General features: G+C 37.5%; 1 protein-coding gene across 2 annotated transcripts; it reads left to right on the top strand.

Annotated features, from left to right (window-relative positions):
- Positions 1 to 526: 526 nt before the first annotated feature.
- Positions 527 to 14,997, top strand: LOC106070172 (sulfotransferase 1A1-like). Of its 2 annotated transcripts, XM_056006564.1 has the most exons (8): positions 527 to 680; positions 6,081 to 6,231; positions 7,087 to 7,241; positions 7,973 to 8,132; positions 9,433 to 9,599; positions 12,503 to 12,606; positions 13,208 to 13,388; positions 14,658 to 14,997. In XM_056006564.1, the coding sequence occupies exons 2-8, from the start codon at positions 6,122 to 6,124 to the stop codon at positions 14,768 to 14,770; spliced, it is 990 nt and encodes a 329-aa protein (XP_055862539.1). In that variant the 5' UTR covers positions 527 to 680; positions 6,081 to 6,121; the 3' UTR covers positions 14,771 to 14,997. The 2 variants fall into 2 exon arrangements, with proteins under 2 accessions (XP_055862539.1, XP_055862538.1); XM_056006563.1 differs by lacking the exon at positions 527 to 680 and having other exon boundaries at positions 5,776 to 6,231.
- The last annotated feature ends 1,225 nt before the right edge of the window (positions 14,998 to 16,222 follow it).

The following is a 16,222-nucleotide window of genomic DNA, read 5'->3' on the forward strand; positions in this document are numbered from 1 at the left end:
AAGGACATTTTATTCAAACTTGCCTTCTCGCGCTTCTTTATTAGTGTTTTGCTTAGAGGGGGGGGGGAGCGCTGGAGGATTTTTTTAAAAGACAAAAATACGAAAAGGGGCGATAGGCCGTAAACGGTTGAAGACCACTGCGAGTCTAGTGGCTCAAGGGAAAAATAGTATTTGAAGAGAAGCGTGTCCTGAATATGTTCAAGGCAAGAATAGAATACAGTTATCTACCTTCCCCCCCCCCCCCCCCGCCGCTGCCCCGTTTCTTGGTTTGCGTGATGGAACTAGACATTATAATGGACCTCATTCACCAATCGTAAACAAACAACATTTAGCCACGTGATTCTCTATCTCTTCTATACAAATTACGTCATCCATAAAGGCTGTCACGTGATACTTTTTTTTCCATTGTTTTATCAATATTATCACGTGGCTAAATTGGTTTGTTTACGATTGGTGAATGAGGTTCATTACCGTCACTTGTGGTACACAGTTTCAATTTTAGGTCATGCGCAGTGGCTACTCCTGAATGTGACGAGACATCTGCATTCTGCATTAGTATCACTGACTAATCTCGTTCTCTCATGTTTAAGAACGGCATGTTTACAAAGTTTAGGGTTCAAGCCAGAAGCATAAATCATTAGACAGAGGCACGATCCAAGGACCCAACACCACTTATCCAGGTAACTATACACCGCTTATCCTAGGACCTAAACACTGCTTATCATAGTATTTAAACACCGCTTATCCTAGCACTAAACAACACTTATACTAGGACCTAAGCACCGCTTATCCAATGATCTAAATACCACTTATCTTAAGACTAAACATCACTTATCCAAGAGTGTAAACACCACTAATAAACACCATTTATCCAAGGACATAAACACTGCTTATCATAGTATTTAAACACCGCTTATCCTAGCAATAAACACCACTTATCCTAGGACCTAAATACCGCTTATCCAAGGATCTAAACACCACTTATCATAGCACTAAACACCACTTATCCAAGGCCTAAACACCACTAATCCTAGCGCTAAACATCATTTATCCAAGGGCCCAAACACCACCAATCCTAGGACCTAAACACCGCTTATCCAGTGAACACCACTTCTTAAAGGACCAAAATACCGCTTATCCTAGGACCTCAACACCACTTATTTCAGAAACCCCGCTTATCAAAGGAACTAAACACCATTTATTCAATAAACGACGCTTATCAAAGGACCTAAACACCTCTTATTCTAGGAACTAAACACCGCTTATCCAAAAAAAAAAGCTTATCAAAATACATAAACACCACTGTCCACTTATCCAAGAATCTAAACATTGCCTATCCAAGGACCTAAATACTACTTATTCAAGGACACCCTCTTAGGGAAGGAACTATCCACCATCCATACAAGGGCCCGAACATCGCTTATCCAAGGACCTAAAACACCATTTATCCAAGGACACCAACATCACTTATCAAGTTAAAAGTTAAATTATTCCTTGTAGATGACAACACATCAATCAACACATCAATTAATTAAAAAAGACAATTAGTTAATCAATTACATGTAGCCGTAATTAATTCATTTTGATTTACAAAGAGACAGTGGGGGGGCCTACTTAGCTAAGGGGAGATAATCCTTATGAAGAGAATTAGAGTGTTGACTAGTGTTCTAGAACCATAACTAGACTATAACACCTACTTTTATAACTACTTGAATAGCTTGACCGCTAACAAATAAAGGCCTTCACGAGTACAAATTCCGACTTGACCAATTATTTTTCTGTAGGACTTTTTGATTAACCCTTAAAGTGCTGAGCTTTTTTACGAGTGCATACAAAATGGATTTACAATGTTAGTGTTTAGAGGCTAGGCTACCACACGCGTCGAAAGGGTTAAATGCATTTTTAGGCCTATAATTCTTTCAAAAGTGGATATAGCCCTTCACAAAAGTCATACTTTCGGCCTCTGCTTACTTAGAACCGGCCCTGTCACACACTGTATCAATACCTTTTGATGTGTACCTCTGTAGGCCCTGTCACAAACTGTATCAATACCTTTTGATGTGTATCTCTGTAGGTCCTGTCACAAACTGTATCAATACCTTTTGATGTGTACCTCTGTAGGCCCTGTCACAAACTGTATCAATACCTTTTGATGTGTACCTCTGTAGGTCCTGTCACAAACTGTATCAATACCTTTTGATGTGTATCTCTGTAGGCCCTGTCACAAACTGTATCAATACCTTTGGATGTGTACCTCTGTAGGCCCTATCACAAACTGTATCAATACATTTTGATGTGCATCTCTGTAGGCAATGTCACAAACTGTATCAATACCTTTTAGTGCGTATCTCTGTAGGCCCTGTCACAAACTGTATCAATACCTTTTGGTGTGTACCTCTGTAGGCCCTGTCACAAACTGTATCAATACCTTTTGATGTGTACCTCTGTAGGCCCTATCACAAACTGTATCAATACCTTTTGATGTGCATCTCTGTAGGCAATGTCACAAACTGTATCAATACCTTTTAGTGCGTATCTCTGTAGGCCCTGTCACAAACTGTATCAATACCTTTTGGTGTGTACCTCTGTAGGCCCTGTCACAAACTGTATCAATACCTTTTGATGTGTATCTCTGTAGGTTCTGTCACAAACTGTATCAATACCTTTTGATGTGTACCTCTGTAGGCCCTGTCACAAACTGTATCAATACTTTTTGATGTGTACCTCTGTAGGTCCTGTCACAAACTGTATCAATACCTTTTGATGTGTATCTCTGTAGGCCCTGTCACAAACTGTATCAATACCTTTGGATGTGTACCTCTGTAGGCCCTATCACAAACTGTATCAATACCTTTTGATGTGCATCTCTGTAGGCAATGTCACAAACTGTATCAATACCTTTTAGTGCGTATCTCTGTAGGCCCTGTCACAAACTGTATCAATACCTTTTGGTGTGTATCTCTGTAGGCCCTGTCACAAACTGTATCAATACCTTTTGATGTGTATCGCTGTAGGCCCTGTCACAAACTGTATCAATACCTTTTGATGTGTATCTCTGTAGGCCCTGTCACAAACTGTATCAATACCTTTTGATGTGTATCTCTGTAGGCCCTGTCACAAACTATATCAATACCTTTTGATGTGTATCTCTGTAGGTTCTGTCACAAACTGTATCAATACCTTTGGATGTGTATCTCTGTAGGCCCTGTCACAAACTGTATCAATACCTTTTGATGTGTATCTCTGTAGGTCCTGTCATAAACTGTATCAATACCTTTTGATGTGTATCTCTGTAGGCCCTGTCACAAACTATATCAATACCTTTTGATGTGTATCTCTGTAGGTTCTGTCACAAACTGTATCAATACCTTTGGATGTGTATCTCTGTAGGCCCTGTCACAAACTGTATCAATACCTTTTGATGTGTATCTCTGTAGGCCCTGTCACAAACTGTATCAATACCTTTGGATGTGTATCTCTGTAGGCCCTGTCACAAACTGTATCAATACCTTTTGATGTGTATCTCTGTAGGCCCTGTCACAAACTGTATCAATACCTTTGGATGTGTATCTCTGTAGGCCCTGTCACAAACTGTATCAATACCTTTTGATGCCTATCTCTGTGGAGAAATTACATTATGTATATTGTATATAAATATGTGTTGTTTATCTAAATCAGATATGCTCATTTATTGATAATCCAACACATTCTTAGATTTCGTCGCCCCCTTTCCCCCCTTCCCAAATGTAAAATTTCTTCCTAGTAATTATTAAAATTGAGGGGGGGGGGGGGACTCGGTACCAAATAAAACTTTTCCAATGTTGATAACAATTAAAATAGTGAATCTCCCCTCCCCCCCCCTTCCCCGACGACATTATTAATTTGGGGAAGGGGCGGTCTTATCTTTTAGTAAAATGACACAATCTGCATGGAACTATTTGTAACTTAAGTAAATTATGTATACCGGTACTAATTATTATTGTTTCAGCAGCTTCTCATACCAACTTCCAGGGGCGGACTGGGTGTCAAAATCGGCCCTGGCATTTCTATATAATCGGGCCCAAAATTGTATATCATATGTTGGGCATGCATATATGCCTAAAAAACTGTCCTCAAAACCATGTTTAACTTGATAATGTATCGATAACCGTACACATGCCTACAGTGTAAATACCTATAAGGATAAAGGATGAAGCCTGTATGTCTAATGTAGGCTATTACAGTAAGTCGGAAAATATGTTTAGATTAAATTAGTAATACACTGTCAGTCTGTAAAAGACTTTTAAAAAAAAGGACTCTGAAAGGGTCACGTTTATAAGAGAATGTTATAAAACATTTAACTCTTTCTCTCCGTTATATTATTTGTCCACGTTTCGAAGGAATTTTTCTTTTTGCTCATTAATATTTCACTCCCCTGTTATGATTAAGCTTCGATAGCTTTGTTGTTTGTTATCAGAAAATGGTTTATTTTGGTCTAGAATTAAAGGGGAATGCATGAACTTTTTATATAACACAAAGTCAAGTTTATAAAATTAAACATTAATTTAACGTAATGAGGTCAAAATCAACGATGGTATCGTCGTTTAGGAGAGAAAGAGTTAAAACAATTTTATACTTGTTCTAGTGGACCTTTTCGGCCCATTAGGTTCCGGCCCACTGGGCATTTGCCCGAATGCCCATATAGCCAGCCCGCCCCTGTAAACTCCTCTAATCTAAACTCTCTAGCTTAGTAAATAGAAATGGAGAAGAATGGCAGTGCTTGATTTTTCTTTAACTGCATTTCCTCTTCAGCCGTGAAAGCGTTAGATGCAACCACCCCCTACCCTCTTTACCTTTCTTAAGTGCGGGAGGAGGGGGGCGTAATTTTTGTCTAGAGCAGTAATGCCCAACCTAATTCAATCTGCGGGCCATTTTAATTTCCAACTCTAGTGTCGCGGGCCACATGATCGAAAAGATACAAAAACTTAATTAAACATCTTCGTACGCGTTAGAAAATGCAAGCTCTATTAATGTTTTATTTTTGTTTTTGTATAACAGCCCCACTTTCCGTATAAAACAAAAATTTTCGCTCGCATGTTGTCATGTCCCACAAAAAGTAAAGATCCGTTCACTTTTCCTGGTAGGTTCTATATTCTGAGTCCTATTTCATAAGCGCACACATTTTAAAGGCCCTGGTAGCAATCTGTTAGAAATAAAAGTGAGGTCCATAACGTAGGTAAAAATACATTTTAAACATTTTTTTTTAGGGAGGAGGATTTTCTGTATTTTGTGCCGACCTTTCGGCGGGCCGGATGGAAGCACGTCTCGGGCCGGATCTGGCCCGCGGGCCGTATTTTGTGCATCACTGGTCTAGAGAAATCATACAATTTATTTACAATAGTGTTGATATATTTATGTTCTAACACAAGGGCGTGTCCCGTCCCTAACGTTCTCGTTACTGAAGATATAGTATAATGGAGCTCTACCCCTTCCCCCTCTTTAGCCGTGAAGAAAAAAGAATATGGTGATAAAAATACTTTAAGGGGGCGGCCTTATGTATGGCGTAAATACAAAAAAATATGTGTGTAAAATGTTTAAAAATAATTAAAAGGGTTAATTTAAGAAAAACTGACCTAAATTTCATATATGTAGGTGTTTAATATATATATATACACTTACGGAACGGTTAGGGTTTTGAAAATAAATCCCCCTGCCTCTCAAAATTTCTGGATCCGCCCCTTATATAATAAATGACCATGAGCAGAGCGTACCATTTAATGTTCCGTGCACAGGACGGCAGCATAGTGTTACTTACTATTTGTAATGATGTGATGTAACCCATATAACAAATCATGCATATAGGTGGCGCGGCAGTGATTAGTATGCTAATGTTATTGCACCTGTTACCTCACAGAGAAAAGTTACATATACTGCCGTGTGCTCTGTTCTATTTCTAGTATCGACTACATTAGCGTGAAACACTGGACGCATCCTTAAACTACGGAATCGAAGACATTGTCATTATTATCAGTGTTTGCTAGGTTTTAGATTTGGTCACTTGTTATTTTTTGTTATATTCGTCAACACTACTGGTTGATTAGATTCGCTCTAGAAAGGATATAGATTCTAACAGCTAATTAGCATGGACAACCCACAGGGCGCCACCAGCAGCATCTCTGCCCCGTCCAGCTCTAGCGTGGCACCCGAAGAATTTCTCAACAAAGTTCCCAGACTGGCCCAGCTGACAGACAGGTGAAAATATATTATTTATTCATTTATGATTTGATTAATAAGCAATAGAATAATCCGTACTAGAATAGCTGGAGGTGAGGTGGCTGAGCGGTAAAGCGCTTGGCTTCCTAACCGAGGGTTCCGGTTTCGAATCCAGGTGAAGACAGGAATTTTAATTTTGGGATCATCGGGCGCTTCTACCCCGCTCAAATGGGTGCCTGACATTAGTTTGGGAAAAGTAAAGGCGGTTGGTCGTTGTGCTGGCCACATGACAGTTCATGACACCCTCGTTAACCGTAGGCCACAGAAACGATGACCTTTACATCATCTGACCTATAGACCACAAGGTCTGAAATGGGAGCTAATTTTTTTTAATTCTAGACCAACAAATGTTTAAATCTGAGTTAAGCTGTTATTGGTACAAATTTTCAAGTCATTTTGTTTTTTGACGTATGCAACCTTTTTTTACGATAGTACATTAGTAGTTAAGGGCGCGGTGGTGAAGTGGTAAACCGCTTAGCTTTCGAAAGGTCCCGGTTTCGAATCTTGGTGAAGGCTGGGATTTTTAATTTCGGAATATTTAGTGCGCCTCTGAGTCCTGCCATTTCTAATGGGTACCTGACATTAATAGGGGAAAAGTAATGTCGGTTGATCGTTGTGCTGGCCACATGACGCCCTCGTTAACCTTCTTTACATCATTTGCCCCATAGAGCGCAAGGTCTGAGAGGAGTACTGTACTACTTTACTAGTAGGCTATTACCCTTTTATTCTTGACGTGCGCTGTACCTTAGGGCTAATCTAAATATTTGACTTTTTCATTACTTTTGAAAATGATTTCACTGCCCTATATAATAACTCAATATAGCACTCTCCCAGATTCGGAAACACTTTTCACTTCGGCAATGCAGGAGATTATTGGCATCAGGCCTTTGCTATTGGAGCTGAGACTGATTATAAGACACACGTGAAGCAGATTCGAAACATGGACATTCGAGACGACGACATTCTGATCTGTTCTTATCCCAAATCAGGTAAAAGAAACATTATCCAGCTACGTGGTGGCTAATGGGTGGAGCAATAGCTTTCTATCAAAACGTCTCAAGTGTGCGCCACTGAGAATGTGATTATCAGGATTTTTAGGTCATCTGTGAATTTAGCTCTGATAGGATCAGATATTTATTTGACTCACCATGTCAAAGTCATCCGTTGTAACCCCTAGGAGTCCTCAAACTCCCTCAGCACTCCCTCTGGCAGATTGACATAGATGATAGATAGATAGATGGATGGATGGATGGATGGATGGATAGATAGATAGATAGATAGATAGATAGATAGATAGATAGATAGATAGATAGATAGATAGATAGATAGATAGATAGATAGATAGATAGATAGATAGATAGACGGACAGACGGACGGACGGACGGACGGACGGACAGACAGACAGACAGACAGACAGACAGACAGATAGATAGATAGATAGATAGATAGATAGATAGATAGATAGATAGATAGATAGATAGATAGATAGATAGATAGATAGATAGATAGATAGATAAAGAATGTAAGTCAGAATTCACATCGCCGTAGATTATTTTGATCTAAACACGTGACAAAGTTGGTCATATCTCAAAATTTAATTCTTGAATTCCAAATTTTTGACACATTTCTGGCAGATAAATGTTCATGTGATTGTTTTTCTCTTTATTCTCTATAATTCGAGGCATTTGTATAATTTTCTTTCTAATTGACCACTTCTCAGGTCTACACTGGCATTGTGAGGTGGTCAAATTGTTAATGAACAAATCAAAGAATCTGTCCGATGGAGACATTACCGGACTCTGTTTTCTAGACGCAATGCCCAGTGAGTCTTTCAGTAATTTCAAGTCCCCAAGACTATTGGTCACTCACGTGCCTTTTAGGTAAAATTGTTAATTTTGGTAACTATTGGACTAGACAACCAAACCGACTTTGTTAAATTATTAGATTTACAAATACTTATATATATATATATATATATATATATATATATATATATATATATATATATATATATATATATATATATATATATATATATATATATATATATATATATATATAAGAAAACATAAATGGTTATGCTTGCCCTGGATGTAGGTCACAGCTGGGGCAGCGTAGCCACGGGAAATATTGCTTTTACTAATTTACTATGTCTTTCTGTCTTTCTGGTTAAAGGTTTGTACATGTTATTTCTCCGAAACCCAATCTCAGATCAGGCTGAAATTTCGCACAATTATTTCTAGTACCTGACAAAACAAGAACTAATTTTTAAAAAACTATTTAGTTTTTTTTTTGTTTGGTATCAAACAATGGAAAGTAATCGTACTTGACAAATGTGGTGGTAAAAGTTGAATTAGTCCCCTTGAGGAGGCTTGAGATCTGAATGGACAAGTATTTGTATGTATTGAAAAAGCGATCATGGTAACATTCAAATTCTTCCCCCCCCCATCACCCTCCCCTTTCCGAACTGGTCCAGACAAACGCGGCGTTCCAGTACCACCTCATCGTGGTCGCCGCGTGAACACTCCGCCAAGGGTACTGGTTGCTTACCGCTGATAAATGAGCAGCCGGCAAGTGTAAAAGGAACTCAAAGGGGTTATGTCCAGCCCCGCCCCTGTGGGGCCCCCGGGGCAACGGTGAGTAAGAGACCTAACGGGATCTCCGAAAAGCGGATAGCGCTGGACACCAACTCGAGGGTTGGTCGGGTTCTCCTGGGACTCGGCTGATTCGCGGGTCTCTCTTTGGGCAAAGACTGGACTGACTGGCGCGGCCTTAGCGGGCTGCGTCGGGCGGACGGTTGGCGTCCACGAGCTAGGCTCTATCTAGCCCGTTCCCTGGCGCGCTAGTGGAGGAATCCGCCGCGACCAATGGTAACTCTGACACTGGGAATGTCGAGAAACGCGCGCCGCCCCACTCCTGCAGGAAACTTATGTCAGGTCCAGACAAATGATTGGCTCATAGCCCACTGAGAAAGCTAAAAGCATAACATTGCGCTGAAGAAAAGCAATTGGTAAAAATATTTCTAATCGCACAGATTTGTTATTGGTAGTCTAGATCTATTGTAAATCTAATGACATGACTGATCCAAACTAACTGATACAATTACACTCAATATAAGCCATACATTTTTTAAAAAGGTTTTTTTTTTTAAGTTTTTCTTGTTGTTTTTTTTTCCCCCAGACACATTCCGAAACAAGCTTTAGAGAAAAAGATTAAAATTCTAGTTTTGGAGAGAAACCCAAAGGATGTCCTGGTGTCTTACTACAACCACGTGTACAATCATCTGCCACCCCTCAACTATCCAGGGACCTTTGAACAGTTCTTTCAAGTGTATTTTGAAGTAGGCTGTAAGTCTGAGGCTTTTTGTGATCGTCTGTTGTAACTAGTAAGGATATAAAGTCTTCCTTGTCGTAACTAAGTCTGAGCCTACGGTCTTGGTAGTTCAATACATGTTCTGATCAGTGTGGGACACATTTGGGCATCTTAAAGATAAAGACTATTGTTATACCCAATGTAGACGATCGCCCTGTTGACTCTCAATGACGGAGGACCGATCTGGGCGTATTCTCTTAAAATGAATTAACTTTAAATAACTTCTACTAGACAAAACGTAATATAAATTTTTATAATAATAATATATTAAAAAAAAAATTAAAAAAAAATCAAACAAATAATATATAAAAATTGTTTAAATATAAAACTACAAAGATTATCTAAGGGGAACAACTCCCGCACATACAACTATATCTATCAATGTTATTGCCCTTTTTTGATATCAAACAAAATAATTAATGACCAATAATTAGTTTAATAATTGGTTAAATCGATTCATCTTTTGTTAGGTACAATTAATAATTGTTTAAAGTTTCAACTTAATTCGAGAATGGGGACAGTATCCAATATATTTAACAATTAATATATATGAATACTGAGTGATTAATTTCCCTTGCAGATCAAACATATTTCTTTATAATTAGTAATTAGTCTACAAATTATTTTTTTTTAACTGATTCGTGTAGTGTCTACGCCAATGAATTATTGTGCAAAAATTTTAACTAGATCCGAAAATGGGTGTAGGAAAAATAGCGTGTTCAATTTTTTTACCAGGCAGACAGACAGACAGAGTTAATACAAGCTTTGTAACAAGAGCATAAAATTAAATGCTTTTTTACTTTAGTTAGACCAATATTAAAATATACGTCCTGTGTTTGGGACCCCTGATCTCAAGAAATTTGACCAAACTTCCGAAATTGATCTTACGTTTTTGAAGCTATTTCTATATCAGTAACATTGTCCACTTAATTATTATCTGTAAGCCCACAGACTCTTTTGTTCCCCTGGCAATCAAATCATTAAATACAAAATTCATTGTAGTCCCTTTATCAGTGTCCGCTAAGGAATTTTCTGGTGATGTGGCAGGTCTGCAGCAGTACCGCCCTCTGACAGGCAACGTCTGTGAATGTTAAAGGGCCTTGAAGGTATCAGTGAGGTCACTTGTCATTATCAGCTCGGTCGTTATAACAATGGGGTACTTCCATAAATGTTTAATCTCCATATTTAATTTGTTATTATTATTATTATTATTATTATTAAATACTTTATAAATAAACTGTTTTGCGAAAATTATTTACATATGGAGAAAATATGTTTCGCCATTAAACTCCGACCAATATTTAAATCAGTTTGGCCTTACCATTCAAGGTTATCTAATACGTGGCTACTTCTATTAATAGACATTCATCAAAATCACTGTACCGTCAATTCGATCAAGGACATTTAGAATTACAGGAGAAGGGACGCTTATGGCTGAGGAAGGACTAAAGCTGTCTACGCGCGAATGACTTTAGTTTTTGAACTCTACTTTTGAAAGAGGTGACCTACTATCCTATACATGACTAAAGGGATGGGGCATTTCCCTTTTCTTAAGTTAGCTTTCTGTATGTAACCTAGAGGTCTCTGGTTCAAATCCCCAAATTGATGAAACTATAAAAAAAATTAAACAAAGCATTAGGGTTTATTAGAAGAAATTTCTATAAATCAAATAGGAACATAAAACTAAAATGTTATTTAACCTTGGTTAGGCCAATAATAGAATATGCATCCTCTGTTTGGGACCCCTCAACTCAAGAAAACATTAAGAAACTGGAACAGACACAAAATAGAGCAGTGAGATTCATAACAAACGAATATTCACATTTGACTAGAGTAACATCTTTAGTAAAATCACTAAATTTAGAAAGCCTTTAGGAGAGAAGACTCAAAAGTAAAGTAACAATTATACATAAAACACTGAACCATAATCTTCAAATACAAAAACAAAATTTAATAAAATACTCAGAAAGAAACAAAGATAAAGGCACATTCCTTGTCCCATATGCTAGGACAAATTTGTACAAAAGCTCCTTCTTCCCTAGTGCTATTAGAGCATGGAATGGGTTGCCTGAGCTAGTCAGGAAAACCTGTGACTTGGCGGAGTTTAGGTCATTGGTTAATATGCATGACTAAATGCATGACGCGTAGGACGTAATCATCTTCTGTTTTCAAGTAACGTCTGTATCATATAAGATACGATAAGAAGATAAATCCCTGTGCAGAATGGGTTTTTGAAGTCGTAACTTTTAGGACGCTCTTGAGTCCAGCCAACTCTTATGGGTATCTCTGGAAAGTAAAGGCTGTCACATTGATTACAAGGTAAAAGAAAGTGTTTTCAGGAGAAATAATCCAAGAGAAGCCGCCTACAGAAATAACCAAGAGAAGCGCTTAGAGAAATAATCATTGTCTTTTACAATTATATTGTTTTGCCATAAATTGTCCCACCCCCCCCCCTTTTTTTTTTTACAAGATTATATTAACTCATTCGGTCTGTCTATCTGTCTGTCTGTGTGTATTCTTTTATCTTTTATTTTTTACTCACACTTCCCATTTTCGGATCAAGTTGAAATTTTGGGGAATTCTTCTTTGTCGATGACAACACATGAATCAGTCAAAAAAATTAACCAATTGTTCACCTAGTGGTCATTATTTAGTTTAGTGGTATATGAAAAGGGGAGATAATCTTGCAATATCCAGATCTATGACAGCGATTGAATGTTGCTCTCTCTTCACTCAATCTAAGCTTTTTTTTTTAATGTTTTTTTTTTTTTTGTATAAGTTGCTCTTTTGTTTTCAATTGAACACTTCTGCTATGCAAATTACATTATAAGAATAACTTCTTTTGAAATGATATGCACCAGTTAAATCTGTTTCTCAGATCTTTACGGAGACGTATTTGATTACGTCATGGAGTGGCAGACCGGAAGAGAAGCCAACCCTAAGTTACATTTCTTAGTATCTGTCTTTGAAGACATGAAAGCGGTAAGATACTGTAACACACTGTAATAGGACACCTATTCGGAAAAAAACAAAAACATACAAAGCATAGTTAAGACAAATAAAAAAGATTTTAAGCATCAAAAAGTAACAAATAGTTGTTGCTGTTTTCACATTTTTTGATCAAGTTCAAACTTTTCACAATTTTTCATTGAACCTGACAAGACATGAATCAATTTTTAGAAAAATTAGTCAATTAATTGTTGGTGATAAATTATTTTGTTTGATTTCGAAATAAGAGAAATAAATGCTACTTAATGAGAGATGTGTATATATATGTGAATTTAGTCCCCTTGTTACGTTATCGCATAACGCTCTCCCACTTTCCATGCTCGGATCAAGTTGAAATTTTTAATTATTCATAATCGATTTTAAAAAAAACGCGAATCAATCCAAAAATCAACCAATTAGTTAATCATTTAGTACTAATTAATTAATTTTGTTTTACAAAGCAGAAAGGGAGCTTAGTCCTGTAATTGTCTGATAAGTGTTTGTAGTTTGTGTTTTCTTTCTCTTAGATAAGCTTTGTTTTTTTATAAAGTATTCTTTTTTCTTTTGCCTGTTTTAATATTCTTTCGCTGCACAGGACACTGTCAGCGGCGTTAAAAGGCTGAACACATATCTAGGGAGTGGGTGCAGTGATGAGCTGTGTGAACAAATCGCCGCCGCCTGCAGCTTTGAGAAGATGAAGAAACACAAGGACGAAACCGTATCTGACCTAGTGAAGGCGCTTTTCAGAAATAACAAACTGGCCATTTACAGGAAAGGTACGGCATGTCTATTTTGACCTTTAGATGTAGCTTTGTCAGCCTGGCCTCGCTTGAGACTTCTGCTGGTAGTTGGAATGTTCTTAGTCATCGGATTGCAAACGCAATAATGGGGCTTACTGGTCGTGTGGTATCCACCTCGAACCCTATTTACGATAATCCTGAGATCAAACCCAACCCTCTGCTATTACCCCCCCTCCCCCGCTCGGTCCTGCATGCGGTCTGAGCTAGAACGTAATCTTCAATTATTACGTCTGCTTCGTATCGATGTGTTGATCTAGTCTTCACGTTAATTAGAGGCTCAACTTAAGTTTAAGTCATAAGTCAGTCCTGACTTAAATGGCACTAGGGAAAGAAATAGTACTTATTACATTATATTTATATTAGGTTATACACCACAGTCTATTTGTTTCATGTGAATATGGTTTTAATGATACCTAATACCCATGCCCTAGTCACACGTAGCCCTATACTGCACGCATCTATACACTAGCCTAAGTCCTATATTGCAGGTAGCTATATTCTTCTCACACGTAACTCATTTTTACGTACGTATTTAATTAAGCTAATAGTAATACCAGCTAAACACAGGCGCAAACAAAGTAACCTATCAAATGTCAAAAGGCAGTTACTACTTCTGACACCATTTTGTGAAATGAACAGCTTGTTTTGTTCATTGGAAACGCTGTTGCTGTGATGCAATATATTTTTCCCCCTTGTTTACGGATGCACACTGGTGGACGTGGAATTTTATTTTACACGGCATTTATAGATATCTAGATGTTCTCAAGGCCAAATTATTAAAAGCAATTTTTTTTTTAAAGAAAGAAGCACTGGTGGATCGGGAGGGGGGGTACACACTCGGGATGCCCCCCCCCCCCACTCGACCCCCCCCCCCCCCAGTTGGATTTGTGTACAAAATAATTTCTCTGTAGAATGTTTACTACTTATAAATATTTTAACTAATTATACTAATATTTGTGAATAAATTACAGTTTGTGGAAAAAAAAGTCAAATAACAATTATTGTTAACCTTTTTTTTTTTATTATAATGTCGCTCCCCCCCACCCCTTCCCATGTCTCGTGGTGACCAGTCGTTATTCTGGCTCTATCCTATGTTTATATCTGCCTTAAAATCGACACTGTTTTACACAACCTTTAAATCTATACCTTATATAGACACACATTGTTTTTAAATAGACTCCTATTGTTTTTGGTTCGTTAGTTCTGAAGTTGTAATTTTTTTTTTATTTGGCCTTGACCTTGCAGGAGAAGTAGGCGATTGGAAGAACTGGTTCACTGTGGCTATGAATGAACAATTTGATAAAGAATACGAGAAAAGAATGTCTGACTACAAATCTTTCTACACATATACTCTCTAACACTCTCGTCTGCCACCTGTGTTATATTTCATTCATTGAACTAGAACTACTTTTTTTTTTAATGGAAAAGAAATTACTGAAATCAAAAGTGAATATGCAAAGTTTTAAAACCTAATATTTAACACTCATTTCAACGCAGGTTGTATTTGGTGTTATTTGTAGTACTTACGTCATTTACTCTATTCAGTCTATTGTGTCACGGAGTAATTAATAAAATTGTAACTTAATGTGTAAAATTGTTTTGATGTTTTTTTTAACGCTCTTTCTTTAACTTGGTTTTATTTATTATTGTAAATTATGTCAAGGTAGGTTTCACAGGGTTTAACTAGGGGATGACTTGAATTAACCGACCCACCTGGGTAGGCTAATACAGTAAGAAATGATTGCTGCACTAATTAAATATTAAAATAAATACGTTTAACTAATTGGTCAACGCACGGCCCGCAGCCTGGCTCAACTAGGGCCTACAACCTGGCTCAACTAGGGCCCACATCCTGGCTCAATCACGGCCCAAACCGAGCACCCCTTGAACAAGGGTAAAACATAGGCACAGACCAAACAGCAACAATGAACGCCTTCTCCAGAAGAGGAAGTACTAGAAACAAAAGCGTGACGTTTACACAAACAAGATTCAATCCCAACTCTAGGACTATGGGATTAGAAACTTCCTAGGCCACATCACTTCATTTCCTACACAAGAAAAAAAAATGACGCCGCGCATGACAATGTGCAGGGTGGAAAAAAAAATTGAAAAAAAAAAAGATTTTAAAAGGAGTTTTTGTTATCACACAAACTGAAGTAGCGGACCTCGACGGATCCACCCATGGGTCCGCTATGCAGGATTGATAGGTTTCGATATTTTCAGCAAGAATATCAGAAGCTATGAACTACAAGCAACCAATACCAAAAACCTTTCTCTCTCTATTCAAAATGTTATCATGAATACTAGCTATTACTTGCACATGTAATCTCCATTACGATGAAACAGAGGAAACTATTAAACACTCAAGCAGAACATTAAGGTTTATTACAAGAAATGTTTACATATCAAACAAAAACATAAAACTAAAATTCTATTTAACTTTAATTAGGTTAATATTCAAATATGCATTCTCTGTTTGGGATCCCTCAACTCAAGAAAACATTAAGAAACAAGAACAATTACAAAATGGAAAAGTTAGATTTATAAAAAACGAATATTCAAATTTGATTAGAGCCACACCATTAGTAAAATCACTAAACTTAGATATAATACATAAAAAACACTAAACCATATCTTCTTACCTTATCTTATAAAAAACAGACGTTACTTCAAAAAAAGAAGATGATTACGTCCTACGCGTCATGCATTCAGTCATGCATATTAAACAATGACTTAAATTCTGCCAAGTCACTTGGTTTTCCTGGCTAGCTCAGGCAACCCATTCCATGCTCTAATAGCACTAGGGAAGA

Source organism: Biomphalaria glabrata, chromosome 12 (genome assembly GCF_947242115.1).
Source record: "Biomphalaria glabrata chromosome 12, xgBioGlab47.1, whole genome shotgun sequence".
Lineage (NCBI taxonomy): Eukaryota > Metazoa > Mollusca > Gastropoda > Planorbidae > Biomphalaria > Biomphalaria glabrata.